The sequence below is a fragment of the Podarcis bocagei genome (assembly GCF_964188305.1).
Source record: "Podarcis bocagei genome assembly, chromosome: 15".
NCBI classification, from domain to species: Eukaryota; Metazoa; Chordata; class Lepidosauria; order Squamata; family Lacertidae; genus Podarcis; species Podarcis bocagei.
In genome coordinates this window covers 39,182,650-39,196,953 of record NC_138141.1, presented here as the reverse complement: position 1 = coordinate 39,196,953, position 14,304 = coordinate 39,182,650, and the positions used below count along the sequence as shown (strand labels likewise).

Genomic DNA, 14,304 nt, shown 5'->3' with positions numbered 1-14,304 from the left:
CGAGACTCCTCGTAGAATGGAATTTTACTGGGAACTAGCTTGCAGAAAGCTGGACCATAAAGAAGGCTGATCGCCAAAGAATTGATGCTTTTGAATCATGGTGCTGGAGGAGACTCTTCAGAGTCCCATGGACTGCAAAAAGATCAAACCTCTCCATTCTGAAGGAAATCAGCCCTGAGTGCTCACTGGAAGGACGGATCCTGAAGCTGAGACTCCAATACTTTGGCCACCTCATGAGAAGAGAAGACTCCCTGGAAAAGACCCTGATGTTGGGAAAGATGGAGGGCACAAGGAGAAGGGGACGACAGAGGACAAGATGGTTGGACAGTGTTCTCGGAGCTACCAGCATGAGTTTGACCAAACTGCGGGAGGCAGTGGAAGACAGGAGTGCCTGGCGTGCTCTGGTCCATGGGGTCACGAAGAGTCGGACATGACTAAACGACTAAACAACAACAACAGCTTGCAGAAGTGTCAGCTGTGGTGAGGCAGCTTGGTTGCCATCATAGCAGCAGTGGCAGCCCAGGAAGTGACAGCAAGAGTCTGGTAGCTGCAGGAGGTTAGAGTTTCTGGAGGGAGAAGGGCTGCCATGTTTGTTTATTTATTTATTTTTCATTCATTTCATTTCTATACCACTTCATATCAAATAAAAAAAATTTAAAATCTCAAAGCGGCTTACAATCTGCATTAAAACATCAAATAAAACAGTCCAGAATTAAACATTATGGAAGAAAGTAAAATATAAAGTATACATTCAAAGCAGCATAATCAATGGGAGACGAAAATATTATCTTAAAAGATTTCAGAAGGAAACATTACAAAGGAGGTCAAGTGCAAGAATGCACATGTAAAGCAGTGAAGTTAACCCCCCCCCAATTAATCTCAACATTTCAAATGAAAACCTTACTAATGGAAATCAAATATAAAACACATGTTTAAAAGAGCATAATTAGCAAGAGACTAAAAATATTTTCTTACAGCTGTTGCTGTCCTGCCAATGGTGGTACATGGCTGGTGGCAGCTGTGGAAGATCAGGCTTCGATGACCTGGGTCTGCACTAAGAGACATCCAATATGTCTCTGGCCTCTAACAGCTTCAGCTTTTGTAGCTGGAGTCAGTCCGGGCTTCGCCCTCCCAGGCCAAGTGGGAGAAGGCCTGCAAGGCAGGGAGCACGTCATCCAGGACTCCCTGCAACTTGAAATTTGGTTGGGTTAGGGGAAATCCGGTAGGAGCATAGGAAGCTGCCTTCTTCCAAGTCAAGACCACTGGTCCATCTAGTTCTGTATTGTCTACACTGACTGGCAGCAGATCTGGTGTTTCAGGGAAGAATCTCTCCCACTCCTACCTGGAGATGCCCAACAAGGGTTGGGCATGGGGACTTCTGTATGCAGAGCAGATGCTCTAATAGTCTGCTACTAGGTTTCAAAGCTTTGCCTTAATATGCCTCCCCCCCTGCTGTTGACCCTGCAGGAACGATATCCAGAATTCCAGTGGCCCCCAAGCGCAAAGGCGGTACCGGAACTGGAATCCACCGTTGCTAGGCAACCTTCCTGATGACTTCCTTCGCATCTTACCCCAGCAAATGGAAAAGGTGCAGGTAGGGTGGATATAACTTTCTATATTTGGGCTATGAGTTCAAAATATCGACAAGGTCCATTCAGTGTTTCGGCCTTTCAGGGCATTAGATAGCTCAGCAACTTGGGATTGTGTGTGCGCATGTTGCCACAAGCTCTTGAACCACACTTCAGCTCTCCTCAATTTGCACATAGGCCCTAATAGGTCAAGTACCACCCACTGAACAATATAAATGCTTCTTGTTCCCTGATCTCAGCAACTTAGGAGTCATAGAATTGTAGAGTTGGGAGGTACCAAAAGAGTCATCTAGTCCAACCCCCTGCAAGGTGGGGCTCGAACCCATGACGCTGAGATCTCATGAGTCTCATGCTCTACCACCTGAGCTATCCCTCAGGTCCTTGCTGCTTCCTCCATTCCCTTCCCCTTCTTCTGCCTTCTCCATCCTGCCCTGCTTGACCCAGAAGTAGCTGTGTCTGACACTGACATGCCTCCAGTCCTTGAAGTCCCTTTAACTGCCCTTTTGGGTTAGTTTTAGGAGCAGGGTTCAGATCTAAGCTTCAGGTAACGCATTCAATTTTATATGTAATCATAGCACCCCAGGGGGGTATTTTATTACTTGTAACCGTTCCAGATCAGATTGGATGGCAACCCTGTGAACCTGATCTTTAAAAGATCTGTTTCAACGAAGGAGGATTCAGGAGAGAGGAGAACTCCCAAGGAAAACCAATAATGTTGAATGTAGTGTGCAAGCCTTTAGAAGCGGCTTCCTCAACCTCAGCCCTCTAGATGTTTTTGGCCTACAACTCCCATGATCCCTAGCTAGCAGGACCAGTGGTCAGGGATGATGGGAATTGTAGTCTCAAAACATCTGGAGGGCGGAGGTTGAGGAAGCCTGCTTTAGAGTTAGGCAAGTTGTTGCTATGGTGGTTGTTTTTTATTTGCTTCATTTATATCCCACCGTTTTCTCCAAGGAGCCGTACATTGTTCTCTCTGCCCCCACTTTATCATCGCAACAACCCTGTGAGCTAGGTTAGGCTGAGAGGCAACAACTGGCCCACGGTTGCCCTGTGAGTTTCATGGCTGAGTGGGGATTAGAACCCTGATCTCTCAGGTCCTAGTCCAACACTCTAACCATTACGCCACACTGAGATCAAAAGCTGAGCCTTTTCATTTGCCCCAAGAGACACAGTTTAGGCGGTGCTGTGTTTGGAAGAGAGGAGACTTGTGGGTTTAGGGCCAACCTGGGCATCCAGCATCAGATGCCCATCTCAAAATGTAGGGCTCCCACCAAGCATCTAAAAAGCGTTAAGTTTGGAGTGCATGATTTGGAGAGGAAATGCCGTGGGCAAGAGAACAACACTTTACCCTGTTTCCTGCGTTCCTCTCCCCCAGCTCCCCCCCCCCAACCAAATCACACGCTCCCAGTCCTACTTTTTAGAGTAGGCAGAGATCTGGTTCTCCACTGAACACCTAGTTTTGCTTATTATGTGGACTGAAAAATGAAGCCTTGTGGATTTGAGTCCTCAGAGTGACAGCTTCATGTGTTATGTTTTGGGGGAGGGCAGGTAAAGGTGTACACGCAATATTTTTTTTAAAGTGTCTATTTAAAAGAAAGTATGAATGCTGCAAACCTAGGTTATGCATCATACAGGTGCAGCCATCGGGGGGGGGCGCTCTGATGGGTTGGGGCTCTGGGCTCTGGGTCACTGTGGTGGTCATGGGTTTGCTGCCCTGTGAAGCCTGCAGTCCCTAGCCATTCCTTCTCTCTCTGTACGCAAATGCCCCCTCCAGAGTCCGCAAAGCTGCCACCAAAAAACAGCAAGCCCAGGAAGCCAGAGGGCCCACGGCTCATTGGACCAGGAGAGGAAGTGGAAGCAGTATCTAGAAGATGAGCGGATCGCGCTCGTCCTGCAGAATGAGGAGTTTATGAAGGAGCTGCAGAGGAACCGGGATTTCCTTCTGGCCCTTGAGAGAGGTAATGGCATATTTCAGAATCTTATAGTGCTTTGTTTGTTTGTTTCTTTTTTTGTAGGAATGTGGATTTTCTTTTAGCCAACCAATTTTATGAACGGTCCCCCTCCCCGTTTTATTTATGTTTTTATTACTGCTGTCATTTTTGTATAGTGTGCTCTGCTGTATTTTTTAGGAAACAGGTGTTTTATAAATATGACAGCACACATAAAAGAACATTCCTCAACACAGAGTCTTATCTGAGGCAGAGCAGCAAAAGCCTATCAGTATAGAAAGGTCTTGACCTGGCATAGGCAAACTCGGCCCTCCAGATGTTTTGGGACTACAATTCCCATCATCCCTGACCACTGGTCCTGTTAGCTAGGGGTCATGGGAGTTGTAGTCCCAAAACATCTGGAGGGCTGAGTTTGCCTATGCCTGGTCTTGACTGACCAATGGCAAATGGCAGAGAGTGGGCCATTTGAACCTCAAGCAGCAAGGAATTCCATTGAGGATTGACCTGAGTGCAAGGCAGCAGGTCTTCCACTGAGCTACGGTGCCTGAATGGAAATCAAACCCAGACCACAGCAGGGAAACTGCCAAATCCTGACCACTTGACTGCCAGTTTTTGACACTCATGCATTTCCTTCTCTTACTTTTTTGGTCGCCATCTAGATCGATTGAAGTATGAGTCGAAGAAATCCAAGATGAGCAGCGTTGCCCTCACTAATGATGTTGCTTTCACCTCTGTAATATCAGGTATTACCCCCCAATAGTCCACCCCCCAAAGGATGGATGTTAGCTTTGGGTCAGCTGCCAGAATGTAAGGGTGCAAATCCAGTAAAAAATTATTCCAGTTCAATCAGTACTTAGGTTACTTTGACTATGCAGGTGTGGCCAATGACTGGCTCAAGGTCACTCAGAAGAGCTTTGTCTCCATATAAGAATTTGAACCTGAGCCCCCCCCCCCAGGCCTTGTTTGACACCAACACTTAAGCTGTGTATGGGGAAGCTTTCTTTTGACCATTTGGCACGCTTTGAATTTTGAGAGAGTGCTGGGGGTGCCAGTCACAAAATGGCTGCTATGGGGGGCGTGGCATAACACAAAATGGCTGCCGATGGCAACCCAGAATTAGACAGTCACTCATGACAAATTTAGGCTTGCCATGGGAAGTCAGCTTTGTCCTGCTGGTCCAGATCGTAGAGATCAGGCAGTATTGATTTTACACATGCACACACATTCTCTTGCTGTCTGATATAACAGGGAGCATTCTTCAGCAGAAATAAACCACACCATGTGGACTCTCCTTTCACAGAAATAGCTTAGAAGAACCTGCACCTTTTGCACCAAAACTTCCTTTTTAGGAAGACTAGAGACTTTTTTAAAAAAATGAAAGCTCAGCATTGGGGATCTTGCCCCAGGGCAACAGTGAGAGCTTCCACAGGCATCAGTTGCACCCATAGGTGCTTGGTTGGACATGCCTGGTTTGGTATGTCTTGGGCATCTGGGGCAAATAGCTGGTGTGAGGCGACAAACAGCTTCTGGAATATGTTTTCAACTCTTTCCCTGTACATTTGCAAGGAAATGCTCATAAGTATCCTTTTGCTTTGGACTGTTGGATCAGGACTTAGTCTTCCCTCCCCCCCCCCACTCCGGATCCTCCCTCATCCCATGAGGAATGGGCACAAAATGGTGAGCAACCTGCTCTGGTCCCCAGTCGTACTAAGCACGGTTTCCTCCTTCCTTTCATCTTTGAACAAAGGGGATATAGCCTCGCTGGCAGAACGAGGAAATAATCCTGCTTAACCTTCACTACCCGAGCCGAGCGGCAGCCTCGGAGGAGGGAATTAGAGCCACTGTCTGTCGCTATCACATGGAAACCGTGGAACCGTCGGGGCCTAGCCAAGTATTATAAAGAGACTGCTTTTGCTGAGGATGCTAACGGCAACTAATGCTACGCTGCAGGCAGTGGAATATGCCTTATCACTTACAACTAGTCTGTGGGGTGGCCCTTCCTGCCACCTTCCTCCTCCTTAGTGTCCGAGCTGCCCCTTTAAGATCTCAGCAGGAAGATGGAGGCAAAACTAGAATGAGCTGGCTCTACCTGTCTTTGTCTCTGGCGCCACCTGCTGTTGGGCTCCCTACCTTCTGCCCTACCAATTCCCAGAGGGCACCAGCCACGGCTGGATTCAGGGGCAAAATGCTGAAAAAGGCTGTTTAAGAGGATTGGGGCATTCTGGGCATACCCCACTATCAGACCTCACAAGAGCCAAATTTGGTGTTAAATGCCTCTACTAAAAAAAACACGTTGAAAATTCGCCTCTGTTTCCTCAGTGTTGTGTTTTAATCCCGAGTTTGTTTTGCCTTCCAGACGATGTAGCTCGCTCCAGTGGTGCCGTCTCCGATGATGCCTTATTCAGGGACAAATTAAAACACATGGGGAAATGTGAGTTGTGTCATGGTGGGCAGCATGGTTGGATCTGGAGCTGCGGTGGGATTTCCCCCACCAGCCTGCATGAGTGAATGTATCGTAAATGCTGCGCTAGACCATTGAATTACTTTGACAGTATATGGGAATCTTAATACCTGCCTGTAACTGACTGGAGTTTTGGGGAGGGTGCATGTGACCCTTGCAGTATACAATGTGGGCAGGAGCTTTTGCCAGCACAGAGGGGTGAATGGGGATGACTGCACAGTCAGCTCTGATCCATTTTCCTGGCCTGCCACATTTGGCCCCTTGGTGGTCAGGGGGATGTATGCCTTTACCAGGGACTCCTCTTTCTTCTCATTCTGTAGTCGGGGATATGGATACATTCTGCAATGTGCAGAAAGCTGGGTGCGGAATTCAGTATCCCGAGAAGATCACGTCTTTTATTTTAAACAGGTTCCCAGTCCTTAAGGCTAGAACCCTAACCCTAATTTCAAAAGCCAAAGCGAATAGGCTTTCCAGTGGTCTTTGATTCAACAATCCTTAGAGAAACTGCATGGTTACACCCTCTTTCTCCTTTAAAAAAACAACAACAAACCTTTATTTCCACACACCCCTTCCAGCTACACGCAAGAAGCTCTTTGAACTTGCCAGGGCTTTCTCAGAGAAGACCAAAATGAGGAAATCGAAAAGAAAACAGTTGTTAAAGCATCAAGTGTATCCTTCCACGTGAAGTCTTGCTATTGTGTCTTGAGGGTGCTAAATTCCCTGCAGTTCCGAGCACATTTAAAGTACATGGTTTTCCCCAAAGAACCCTGGAAAAGTGTACTTTTACCCCCACAGCTACAGTTCCCATGGTTCTTTGGGGAAAACCATGTGCATAAAATATGCTTTAAATGTTTGATGTGCATGTGACCCTCAGAACCCACCCCCCTTGCATTCTAGTGTGAGGTTGGCCATGCCAGCCAAGCTATGTTGCTGGCACAGAGCTGGCTTTCTGCACTCAAGTTCCTTGTGGCATGGCCCAGGGGTCAAGAGGGGCCTCCCTTTGGGTTTTCTCCACTGTCCATGCCTACCCCAAGAGCAACCAGTGAGCTTTGTGCTTGAGGAGGGAGTTGAACTCCTTTCTCCTCCTCCAACTTGCGAGTCACTGTGCTGTTTTAGACTTCAGCAGCTCAGCTGAAAATGTAATAGATCTAGATTTACAACACTCTTTGCTTGTTCTTGCTGATGTCACCATCAGCACCAGCTGTGGTTGGTGTTCACTGGCAATGGTAGGGCTGATGGCAGGGAAACCAAACAGTAGGCAGAGCCGAGGAAAGGAAAGGCAGGGCCTGCTCATTCTAGTTTTGTCCCCATCCTCATCCCTGCTGCATATGTCGTTGCGAACCTGCTTCTTGATCTCAGGATTACGGTATTTAAAGAGGTGGTCAGGTGCATAGAGAACAAACAGCTTTCCAAAATATATAATAGGTAATGACGATGCAGTGTGACTTGGGAATCTTTGGATTCCCAGTTGAGTTTGCAGATCACTGAGTGAAAGACAATCTTGCACGTGTGTGAGCACACACAGAGGAACCCTAGCTTTGTCTTCTACTCTCCTGGGGCTGAGCCATAGCCATGGAAATCATGGTTCTGGAGCTCAGATCATCTGAGGCCTGGCTTAGATTATGCCCTCCACATGCCATTGGTTTCCTCTTTTTTCCTCCTTAATCGCAAGTGCAGGATGGGAACAGCAGCTTCGACAGCTAATCTTCTTGATGACGTTGAAGGACATTCATGCGGTAAGGCGAGAGCCCTGTTTCTAACGTGAGTGCTACCTTTGGGTTGGTCCCAGCTAAGCTCAGTGTGCTGATTTACTTGTGATCTCAGCTCATAAGGCTACTGCTTGGACTGATTCACCCATTTAAGACTCTTTCAAACTGTATATAACGATGCCTGATCCTTTATTGGTGTAGACTTCTGCATAGCTCAAAAACCTTGCCCTATATCTTCACCTGTGGAGGCTGGTCTAACACAGGATTTCCCAGTCTCCCTGCTTATTCTGTGCCCTCTCTCTCATTCGTTCTGTGGGGCCCATGTGACAGCAGCTCCACATAAGAAGAAGAAGAGGAGTTTGGGTTTGATATCCCGCCTTTCACTCCCTTTAAGGAGTCTCAAAGCGGCTAACATTCTCCTTTCCCTTCCTCCCCCACAACAAACACTCTGTGAGGTGAGTGGGGCTGAGAGACTTCAAAGAAGTGTGACTGGCCCAAGGTCACTCAGCGGCTGCATGTGGAGGAGCAGGGAAGTGAACCCGGTTCCCCAGATTACGAGACTACCGCTCTTAACCACTACACCACACTGGCTCACCACATAACTTCAGAGTGAGCTGCTTCTCACTGGCAGGTTTCCATATTCTCTTGCCTTCCTCTGCCTTTCAGATGAAGAAGGCCAAGCAAGAAGACGACAGCTACACACGGAAGATGAAACATCAAAAGAAGCACAGTAAGGTGAAGAGTATTTGGAGATTAGGGAGAGGGATGTTGCTAGTGGTAGAGCATCTGCTTTGTATGCGGAAGGTCTTGGGTTCAATCCTGGCATCTCCACGTAGAGCTGGGGAAGATTCAGTGTCCAAAAACCCTGGAGAGCCACAGGTGTTCAGTATAGACTAGGTGTGGAGAAGCTTTGGCCCACCAGATGTTGCTGAACTACAGTGCCCATCACCCTTGACTGTCAGATATGCTTAGCCGGGGATTATGGGAGGTAGTTCAACAGCATCTGGAAGACCGAAAGCAGGCTTCCTCAAACTAGCCTTCCAGATGTTTTGGAACTACAGCTCCCATCATCCCTGACCACTGGTCCTATTAGCTAGGGATGATGGGAGTTGTAGTCCCAAAACATCTGGAGGGCTGGGTTTGCCTATGCCTGGCCAAAGGTCCTCAAATCTAGGATAGACAATACTGAGGTTATATGCACTTTGGGTTGGATTCCTATGCAGAACTTTTGCCTTGGGTTCAGTATTGAATATTCCATTAAAAAAAAAAGATGTTTCCAGAAAACGGGTGTTCTTTTTTTCTATTTTTTCTTTCTATTGACCCTTCCAGTTTGAGCCACTAAAATCCGCTGTCTTGGTCATAGCACGGTGCTAAAGGACAGCAAGTCTGGTTTCAATTCTGGTTTTGGGGTGGCACAAAAAACATCTGAAGTTTTGAATGTTTGAGGTTTTATTCTGTTTTTAATGTTCTGTTGAAAGCTGCCCAGAGTGGCTGGGGAAACCCAGCCAGATGGGCGGGGTAGAAATAATAAATTATTATTATTATTATTATTATTATTATTATTATTATTATTATTATTAATTAATTAATTAAGCTCTATTTTACTAAGCATTGAAATCTGCCCTCCTTTGTCTTCTAGATCCTGAGCTGGCCAATATATATATTTTTAAAGAAAAGGTGAATAATGGGAGAATTAGAAGATGTCAGAGAAGCACGATGGGGTCAGGTGCTTTTGTCCTCCCCTGGAGCTGTCAGATGCTTCCCGAAGCCCAAGCTTTTTATAATGCCAGGCACATGGTTGGTCCTTTCTTAGCAGCTGGGTTCGAAAACAGTTACCGGTTGGTTTTTCCTCCTCCTCCAATCTGAAGAATCACCAGCCCAAAAGGAGGAAAGAAACAGCGATCTGATTTTACAGCTGACCTGATTTTTTTTTTCTACGTCAAATCTTTGCAAACTGCAGAATGAATTTTCGAGATCTTAAGGATGGGTCAAGGACCTTTCTTTCTTTGTTATACTGTAGGGTTCAGACGTCTGAACGAAGGGCGGGGGGAGATGCCGTTCAAATGTGGATTCTGGCCTGGTGTTTTTAAACCATATCTCTTTAACTAACAGATGACCTTTCTGCAGCCACAGGATGGCCTCAGAATTTCATTGTATCATTGATGATTATCATTACATAATTATTGCTGCTAACAGAAAATAAGTCCAAATCAAGAGATTGGATGGTCAGGATGTTATAAACTTTTCTCCACGTAAAAAAAAGGGGGAGAGTTTCTGCTGATTCCAACTAACAACCAGAAATGCCTCACAGTGGATTAATCCCCTGCCCTTGGTCCTTGTTTATTATTATTTTAAAAGTGGGCCTCGGAATTGCTGTCCTTCCAGCTAGAAACCACTTTCATCCCATTGCTTCAGCGTGGCCCCTCTCCTAACTATGTGTTCCTTGTATTGCTGAAAATTATGATTGGAAAATAGGATTGATGTAAAGGGTTGTATTCTGTATGTGTTTCTGTGAATAAGGCATTCTTCATGTGATGGTTGTGAAAGCCATGTGGTTTTTGTCCCATGTTGCTCAGGTGATGCTTTGAAAGCCTGGAGCCAGTCAATAAGTAGGAAGGAAGCACACAGTTGTCTTCAGCCACTTAGGGGCAGGCTTTTGAATGCTACCTTGGTGCTTTATGACAAGGCCATGTGTGAGGGGACTCTTCACAAGAGGGTCCTGCTGGGACAGAAGTCTTTGGTTCCTCTGATACAGCGTCTGGCTGGCGTCCCCTAGGACTGGGGGTGGGGGCAGAAGACAGAGAGGGCAGACTGAATTTAGTGGGGGCAGTGCCTCGTTTGCCCTAATGGCAAATGACCCTTTGTCAGGCCCACCATGCCTGTTGCTTATGACTGCCAAGGTTTGTTCTGAAACAGACACTCGTCCTGCCATTCAGAAGTGACACTGACCATAGAGATCTGAGTTGTTTTGGTGGTTTTTTAATACCCACCCAAAGCGGTGCCAGCAGCAAAACCTGTGCCTGTTGCTTTAAATCACAGGCAGAGAATGCCCAGCCGGGCTCTAACAAGGGGGGGGGGGGAGGACGGACAACAACAACCCAAACCCTCAAAACCCTGAATGAAGGTTTGTATGTTCTCCAGCACAGAAGTGACGTCAGTGCAACTTAGACAAAAGTTCAGCCTCTTGGACTCTCTCCGCAGGGCTGTTTTGTACGGGATCCAAGTTTCCAGGGAGAGTTGGGAGAAAGCAGTATTGCTTAAAAAGATACCCAAACTTGAGGGGCTGCCAGGCAGAAACGGTTCCCTTTTGGGGAGGGGAACTGGTGTAAGCAGAGAGAAAGAGAGAGAGAGATCCTCAGGATAAGACCACCCCCCTCACCCAAAGCCTTCTTTGAGGCTAAGCATCCACTAGTTGCCAAGGAGAAACCTGGAGGGTGGCCACTGGAAATAAACAGCCAGAGAAGTAGAAAAGCCTTCCAGCCTCTCTCCCTCTCCCCCCCTTCCCCGTGGGTTCCTAGCTGAATAAGCCACCGGCTGTTCCTCTTTTGACATCTATAGCTGGACTTTCTCTCTCTTCCTCTCTCTATCTGAACGCTTGGAAAGGACTCAAGTTCTGGAATCGGATCCGCTAGTTTGAAGGCTCCATTGCTTCGTGGCTTAACTTTTTAAACTTTCCATTTTATTTTTGTGACGCAGACAGAAGCCAGGGAAAAAGTCTTTCTGCATGGCAATGGAGGCTGCTCCTTTAGGGGCGCATGGGGCATTGCCTCACCAACCTCAGTCTGTCTTCAGCCAGCCCCCCCCAACCTGCCTGCTTTCTTAAGAACAACCTGTTTGGGGCAGGGAGGGGTTGGCCTGCCAGTAGTGTTGCCCCCCTTACAGAACAGCAGGGAGGAGAGAACGAGAGCAAAAGCAGAATTAGCTGGCTCTGCCTTCCACCCCACCATGAAGGCAACTTTGCAGGAAGTGTGACGGGGAAGAGGACATGTCAAGGGTACTTGCCCTTCCTCAGGACACGCTGCCTTTTGTGTCTTTATCCCTCTAGCCTCCAACAGTGTAAAAAGCCATGCAGACAGCTTTCCCCAAGCGGTGGGGAAATGGCCCCACCTGTTTTGAGCGAAATGACTATACGGGATAAATGGAGTTGCTGCATTTTCTCCCTGCCAGACTTCCTGTGCCTTTAACGCTCTAGCTGGCAGCTAGGTGAGGAAGGGGCATAGCTCAGTAGCAGAGCATCTCCAGGCAAAAGGACCCGGCATTTCCAGGCAGGGCTGGGAATATCCCTTGTTTGAAACCTGGAAATCCTGGAGAGAGACAGTCCTGAGCTACATGGACCAACAGTCTGACCTGATATGAAGCAGCTTTCTATGGCCCTAAGGTTGCAGGTGGAAAGGAGGAATGGGCCAGGATCCTGTTGTATTACTACTCCAAAATGGGCTGTTGCAAAGTTTCACAGCCAAAGTTCCCAACAAATGTCCTTGACTCTGGGCTGGCAGTTTTTAATTTTTGCAGGGTGGATGGGTGGGAAGGGATACTTCTCAGGCAGGAGGGTGGTTTTTGCCTCGGGGCTTCTGGCTGCTGTTCCTTACCAACTTCTGCCAGGAGGCTGTTCTTCCAGCTCTTGCTCCTTAGCAAGCTTTGCTTCTCCATCCTGCCCTCATTGGCTTGACCAGGACTCCTTTCTCGGAGCCATGGCTCAATCGGTTCCTTCTGCCATTGCAAATTCTTTGCTTCCCTGTTGTCCTGCTTTATTTTATTTTTTACATTTAAAACCTCAGGTCAACATGGTCGCTTCTCTCTGCCTGGCCCTTGAGACTTTTCTCCAGGCAACACCCCCTCACCAGCCTTCCTTCACACCCTGCTTGGGTGTGTTTGCTTGGCTGGAACATGTCTTTGTTCTTGCTTGACTGGATGGAAGAGGGAGAGGAGGGGTGAGTAGAAATCTCCTGTATGAAGGTAAAATCTATACTCATTGCTCCACCTACTTTTGCCCCTGGTCCCTGCCCACCACTGGCATGTGGCCCCTGGAAGGTTGCCAATGAGGACATGCGGCTCTTGGGTTGAAAAAGGTTCCTTGCTTCTGTTTTAAAACAAGTGCTGGCTGCCCCTTCTTGTGGATGATTGATAGTTTCAGCATACAAATGAGAATCTTGGGTACATTTGTTCAGCTCCCATGAAACCCTGCAATCCTTGTGAGTCTACACTAATGAAGCCTGGTTTGTTTCAAGCAGGTGCAGGGAACCTGTGCCTTCCCAGATGCTGCTGAACTGCAACTCCTATCACCCCTGGCCATTGCCCATGTTTCTGGGGCTGATGGGAGTTGCTGTTCAGCAACAACTGGAGGGCCAAAGGTTCCCCATACCCAGCTTAGAGGCTGGGGAAAGTTCTTTTTTGGAGACCCCTCCTGGCTGTTCAACAGTACTGCCCACTCCAGATGACCCGTTTATTGAGCAATCATACTGATTTGCTTGCAATAAAGCTTATGCAGAGGTTAGACTACACCTGGCCTTTACTGAACACCCATTCTCATTTGTTTGTTTATGACAAGCATTTGTCTCAATTTGCTCGCGCAGCGTGTTTAACATCTTCCCCGCTAAGCATCTGTTTGTCCCACCGTTTACCCATCACAACCGTAACCGCAAAAAAAGTCTGATCTTTCAAAAAGTGGGTTTGTTGCACTCGAGCGAACAGAGCGCTCTGATCCACTGCAGTTGCACAACTTACGCTTCTGGTACAAGCTTGAATACATTCCTGCAGAATATTGGCGGTCTGGATGCAACTGTGGCCCTGTGCAGGTGAGAAGACCAGGTGGGCAATGGGGCCAGGAATGTGGGTGGGAGAAGCGTAGTTGAGTCCTCCTTGGTAGCTGGGATAGGTCTCTTAAAGAGAGGGTAGTTTCCTGGATTGGCCAGGCAAGAGCAATAAGGGATTTGCTCCTTCAATATTTTCTGGGAGTTTCATGGATGGAAGGGAGCACCTGTTTCCAAAAGAGGCTCCCAGATAAATAAAAGCACGCACACACCCCAATGCCCAATGGATCAGGATTAGAACCCGGGCCCTCCACTTCTTCAGGTAGCAACACTGACATCCTTTTAAGCCTCGCACACTGAAGAATGTAGGCTACATGAGATACAGAAGTTTGGGAAGGGCTGTAGCTCAGTGATGGAACACTTGCCTTGCATGCAGAAGGTCCCATGTTCAATCCCTGACATCTCCAGGTAGGGCTGAGGACTCCCAACGAAAAACCCTGGAGAAGCTGCTGCCAGTTCGTGTAGGCAATACTAAGCCAGGTAGACTGAGGATGGATTCCGTGCAAGAAAGTTCCCTATGTCGTTACTAGGTTTGGAAAGCAATTGGGGAATGGCCAAAGCAATGGTTTTGTATTTGTGCAGGTGGGTTGAAACACTTCAGACATTTCCTTTAGCAGCCTCTGGACATTTGGACCAACTGAGCCCATGGGGCATATAGCCCAGGGGAATGAGGGCAAGGATGTAATTTTTAAAGAATCTAATGTAAATGCATTTTAGAGGCCGCCAAGTTGGGCTCCTAAACCAAGCTGTATTTCTCTGAGCACCAAACAATGTCCTGTCCTTGGT

At 47.5% G+C, this 14,304-nt stretch overlaps 1 protein-coding gene across 8 annotated transcripts in view; it reads left to right on the top strand.

Annotated features, from left to right (window-relative positions):
- CUEDC1 (CUE domain containing 1) overlaps window positions 1–10,243 on the top strand; it is a 57,380-nt gene extending 47,137 nt beyond the window's left edge. For 7 of the 8 annotated variants that reach the window (XM_081173133.1, XM_081173132.1, XM_081173136.1 and 4 more), the window contains 8 exons: window positions 1,468–1,594; window positions 3,364–3,547; window positions 4,198–4,281; window positions 5,895–5,969; window positions 6,575–6,668; window positions 7,677–7,735; window positions 8,375–8,438; window positions 9,348–10,243. In XM_081173133.1, the coding sequence (XP_081029259.1) occupies window positions 1,468–1,594; window positions 3,364–3,547; window positions 4,198–4,281; window positions 5,895–5,969; window positions 6,575–6,668; window positions 7,677–7,735; window positions 8,375–8,438; window positions 9,348–9,354 (694 nt within the window). In that variant the 3' untranslated portion in view covers window positions 9,355–10,243. Of the gene's footprint in view, window positions 1–1,467; window positions 1,595–3,363; window positions 3,548–4,197; window positions 4,282–5,894; window positions 5,970–6,574; window positions 6,669–7,676; window positions 7,736–8,374; window positions 8,444–9,347 lie in introns of all 8 variants that reach the window. The other variant, XM_081173138.1, reaches the window with a different exon arrangement.
- Window positions 10,244–14,304: the final 4,061 nt, after the last annotated feature.